At 33.4% G+C, this 5068-nt stretch overlaps 1 protein-coding gene across 1 annotated transcript; it reads right to left on the bottom strand.

The window, feature by feature from the left end:
- Positions 1-572: 572 nt before the first annotated feature.
- Positions 573-1509, bottom strand: LOC145103007 (dynein light chain LC6, flagellar outer arm-like protein). Its single transcript, XM_079040542.1, has 2 exons — positions 1073-1509; positions 573-894 (listed from the first exon to the last, which is right to left on the bottom strand). The coding sequence occupies exons 1-2, from the start codon at positions 1208-1210 to the stop codon at positions 736-738; spliced, it is 297 nt and encodes a 98-aa protein (XP_078896668.1). The 5' UTR covers positions 1211-1509; the 3' UTR covers positions 573-735.
- Between the last annotated feature and the right edge of the window lie 3559 nt (positions 1510-5068).

Genomic DNA, 5068 nt, shown 5'->3' with positions numbered 1-5068 from the left:
TGTTTTATGATGATTATGATACATTGTTTTTCATGACTTTTTTTTTGTGGTAATAAACACTTAATTTTTTTTTAATAGAAAATGAATGTTTTATATATGTTTGAAAAAGGAATTTTAGTTTGAAATTTAAAAACAAATTCTTTAATTAAATTGATAATAAAAAAATAGTTGAAATTATATATAAGTGCATATTGGTCATTTTAAGTCGGTTAGAGAACAAAATTAAAGAAAAACAAGCCACAGGGATGGCCGGATTAAAAAAAGAGAGTTAAAGATTAACCATGCAAATTGTTCCAAACCATGGGGACCATTAGTGTTATTTACACTTAAATTAGATAATATAAAAAAATGTAACCTTCACCAACAAAACCAAAAAGGCGAAAGCCTCATCATTTATAGATTTAAACCAAAGAAAGAAAGAAACGGACATATGTTGTTCATTAACGAAGATGTCTGCTCTTGGGGAAAGAGTTTTACCGACATATTCTGTACTTTTTAAAGTTTTGCTATCATGCCATTATTATTATCATTAGTTCTTAGTAAACTATTTTGATCTTTTCTCTAACTCTGGATAAAAGGAAACAAAATACATCATACATTAGTAATCTGCATTACAAAAACCAACAGAAGACAACTAAACTGCATATCCCTAACATTAGCTATTACACAAGATATATATATTTCCTACTTTCTTGTCGGTTTTCGCTAATTTAAAAGATCTGGAAGAGAAGATGATTAGGATGATGAAGAAAGAGACGAAGCTCCTTTGAAGATGAGGAAACTGAGTGTCTCGAGTGTAAAGTAGATGAAAGTTCCTTTGGTGTGAGTGAAGAAACATCCAAAATTTGATCCCACCACACATTGCCATCCATTCCCATATCTCTTGTCAAACTCCTGTTACCATTAATAATCCATTTCTATAATAATAAAAATAATCAAACCCCACAAAAACTTTAATATTTTCTTCAAGATTCATACAACCCAGATGGATATACATACATACATATACATTAATACACACATTTAAATATATAGAGATAGAAAGATGGGATTTTGAGGTGTAAAGTTTCACCTTTTTGATGTGGGCAGCAATCGATTTGCAGTCAAGAACATCAAAGAGATCTAAAGCTTGAGAAGCATAAGCCATGGCTTGGATCTGCATCTTGATTGGCATGTCTGTATCTTCTACCAGTGCTTTTCCTTCCAACATCTTTTCGTTTTCTCCTTTTTATAAAGAAATTAGCAGGTTTTGAAAGACAAATTTAAAAAACACTGAGTCAGGCTGTTTATGTGATCAGGTATGAAAAAAGAAAAAGAAAAGAGGGATATTGGATATATAGATATAGAAACGGCAGGGATGAATAATTTCATAGTCATCCAACTTTATCCCTTATAACCATCTTCCAATGTTAATAATGGTGACGTTGTATTTTGGTTGTCTTCTTTCAGAATTTAAGGAAATCCATTTCAGCGAGATGATGTACATCTGCTAATACACGATGCAAACTTTCATGTAGTATTTGTAGTTTGTTTTTATTTAGAAAACAGAGTACTTCTTTTTATTTGAGAAAAATATAGCACAAACAATTACATATAAAACAAAAAATTACATTATTTTTACATTAATTTACTTTTCAAATAAAGGACAATAACATAGATAAAAGTCAAATTCTTGGCAAAATATATATGGTGTTTTTTTACTTTTTTTTTTTTTTTTTTTTTTTTTTTTTTTTTTTTTTTTTTTTTGTATTTTTGTTCAAATTAGAAAAATTATTGGTTTTTTTTTCTTATATTTTTATGAATGACTCATTTGTTCTCAAAATAACAATTATTATTATTATTATTATTTTAAATTAATTTGGCTGCTTTGACGATGGTGAGTATTTGCCAACGATTTTTGGTTTTTGAAAAAAAGAATTTTTGTAGGTAAGTTTGTTTTTATGGGAAAAAACAACGGAATAAATAGAAGAGAACCATTGTTGGTGAAAATTTAATATAATTTAGACTAAATTATAGAAATTATTCATGTGTCGTATATTTATTTGAAAGTTGCACTCCCATAGTAAATTATAGAAACTAAATTTTATGGTTTTGCTTTATGATGACAAACAAAAATTAGGGTTTGATAAAATATGATCAAATAGAGAACGATTGAAAAGAAAGAAGATGATGAAATGGACTAATTGATTAAACGATTAACACAATCTAAAAAGATTGCCCAGAGAATCTTCCTCTCTCTAAGCCGAAAGCTTAAGAGCCAATACAAAGTATTACACTATCATTTTTCTCGACATCCCTTATTGTGACATTTCTCACTATTTATTATAATCCTAGCCGATCCATGTGAATTTCCTGTTTTACCCTTTATTGGGCCTTCTAGACAAACCCTATATGACTTTTGCTTTAATAGTATTTGGGCCCAACAATACTCAATTCGTATCATTACTCCCGCCTTCAAAAAAGTCTTGTCCTCAAGACTTGTTTCAAGAAAATGTATATGAATTGCCTATGCTTCCTTCCCTGTAGCTTCTTCAACCAGTCGCCCTTTCCACCAAGTTAACCTCCAATCAACTTGTTCCCCACGTGCAATGATAGAACAGGAAACAAGACAAAAGATGGGAATCCTCCAATCTAAAGTGCTCAATTTCGGTGCTGATAGCAAAACTTGTTTAAAGAAAAATCTCATTTTCTTTTTAAGAAATTTATGCTTATTAGCTAAAAGATGTACTAATTCCATATCTTGTGATGCATAAATATTATGCCAAAAATTGTGTGCCTTGTCCCCTTGTAGTGCCCTGATTTTTATACATATGATTAGCTCCAGCAATACATATCCAAAAGTGTATATGTCAACTTTTTCTGCTATTAGTTCTCCAGTGAAGTGTTCTGGTGCTTGATACCCTGAAATTCTAAAGACTCGTCCTCCATCATTACACAAGTCTTATTCAGAGTGGAAGCTAATGGGGCCAAAATCAGCCACCAAAGGCTTGTAATCACAGGTTAAGAAAATGTTTTTAAGCTGCATGTTTTTGTGAACTATACACCCCACCCTGTAATCTTCATGAAGGTACCATAATCTTGTTGCTATTCTAATTGCTATTAACAAACGTGATGACCAGTCCAAGTGTGTTCCCTTGATCACATGTAAATGAATGTCTTGAAAGCCATTGCACATATACTAAAAAACTAACAGCCTTTGATTCCATTCAATGCCAAACCCAACTAACAATACAACATCTATATGTTGTGTACAACTTAATATTCTCACCTCCTTATATAGATTTGCCCACAAATCTTTGACTGTTTGACATCCACCACTAGCCCAAATTTTAACACCCCTTTATGAACAACCCCTAATGCACTTTCTGCCACAACAATCAAATCAGAAAACCCATCTGTAGATATTTGAAGCCCACTATAATAAAACATTCTCAAAGGTTTGATCACCGTAGGAGTTTGGTATTGACAAAGGGAGCACAATGGAAGTGGTAAAGATAAAGGCATGCCTAAAGAAATAGCATCAAACGAGTAGTGATTACCGTCTTCATTCCCCAGTTTGTTGTTAATATTTATGACCACTGGAATGTATGAAATTGCCCCTTCCAACTGTAAGATCTGTCCTGAAGACAAATCAGATGTTGCCCGAACAAATTTCAATCCTATAAATAACCTTGAAAGAATTGGTTCCTTCAATTCTTTTTTTGCTACTTTCTTTCCATTCTATCCGTGGATATCACCCTGAAGAAACTGGCCTGCTTCTGTGAATTCAATTCCATAAGAAGGGCGTGATGCAGGGGAAGAGTTATTGGGTTCCTCATGAAACATCAAAGGTTTATAGAGATTATGGGTTTCAATCCTACGAAAACATTGGAGCAAAGTCAGACGGCTACGCAATTTGTATCTAGATCATGCTTAGGTATTTCAGGCATGGAAAGTAGAAATTGGTTTCTGGGCTTCACAAATGTAGGGATGAAACCAGTGAAGCATGAAGTGGTGTTCTATTCCAAGGCGGTGGGTTGAGGATCAAGTTCAAGTGGAGAATTTGAAGCAAATATAGGGTGAAACATTCATTTTTAGGGATTACTGATCGAAGCATCGATGATGGAGTATAGTTTTTACCAAGAAATTACACGAAGAAGGCCACATGTTTTGTTATGTGCAAAACATCTATTGGTGGGAAGCCGGCCGTGGAGAAGATATCCAGATAGAAACCGAATAAAACCACCTGGTATTGGAACTGAAAACTAAATCGAAAAGGCCACAACTCCAAACTGTAGTGGTGTTGATTATGATGGCATGTGCGGAATTAAAGATCTAGTGAATCATCATGTAAAATCAAGAACACAAGGAGTAAATAAATCTTTGTAAGCTCATATTAGATCTAGAAAGAATATACAAATGGGTTTGTACAAATTTCTTTCTCTAGTCTAACACTCCAAATGGATTCACTTACCTAATGGGAGTCACTCACTTCCTATTTATAGGAAAGACTCAACCCATTTACACATACAAAGAGGAAAGCCTAAAACACTACATCCAATCATGACTTTGCACCCTAACATTCTCCCCCTCAAAGTTAGGATTGGATGTCCGGCTTTAATCTTCAATGAGCTAGCGCGATCAAGACCCAACTCCCCCTCGAAGTAACATCGGTCTTCAAATCCGCAAATGAATATTCAACAAACCCGAGAAGCTTCGAATACCCATCATTCTCCTCCTTTTTATAATCAAAAAATGATTATAAAACCCATTAAGGTTGAGAAGCGCCCGAGGAATAGACTTCAAAATACTACACCTTGATGTGTACCAAAAATGAATCACCAAAAATCTTGCACGGAAAAACAATCACGAAAAAGCCACAAAAAATTTCCAATTTATGAAATTTTTTGACTTTTTGGGTGAAAGTTGCAAGATTTTTCAAAAACCGGGTAGAAATTGTCACTTTCTGAAACTTGCAAGGACCCATTGCACCAAAACAACCAAATATGCGAAATTCTCCCCCATTTACGAAACTGGGTAGAAAATGTTAATTCGCACAAACTGTAGGGACCAGAAATGAACATTCTTC

This window comes from Lactuca serriola, chromosome 4 (assembly GCF_051521515.1).
Source record: "Lactuca serriola cultivar US96UC23 chromosome 4, Lser_US96UC23_V15, whole genome shotgun sequence".
Classification (NCBI taxonomy): domain Eukaryota; kingdom Viridiplantae; phylum Streptophyta; class Magnoliopsida; order Asterales; family Asteraceae; genus Lactuca; species Lactuca serriola.
This window is presented reverse-complemented; position numbering and strand designations above follow the sequence as displayed.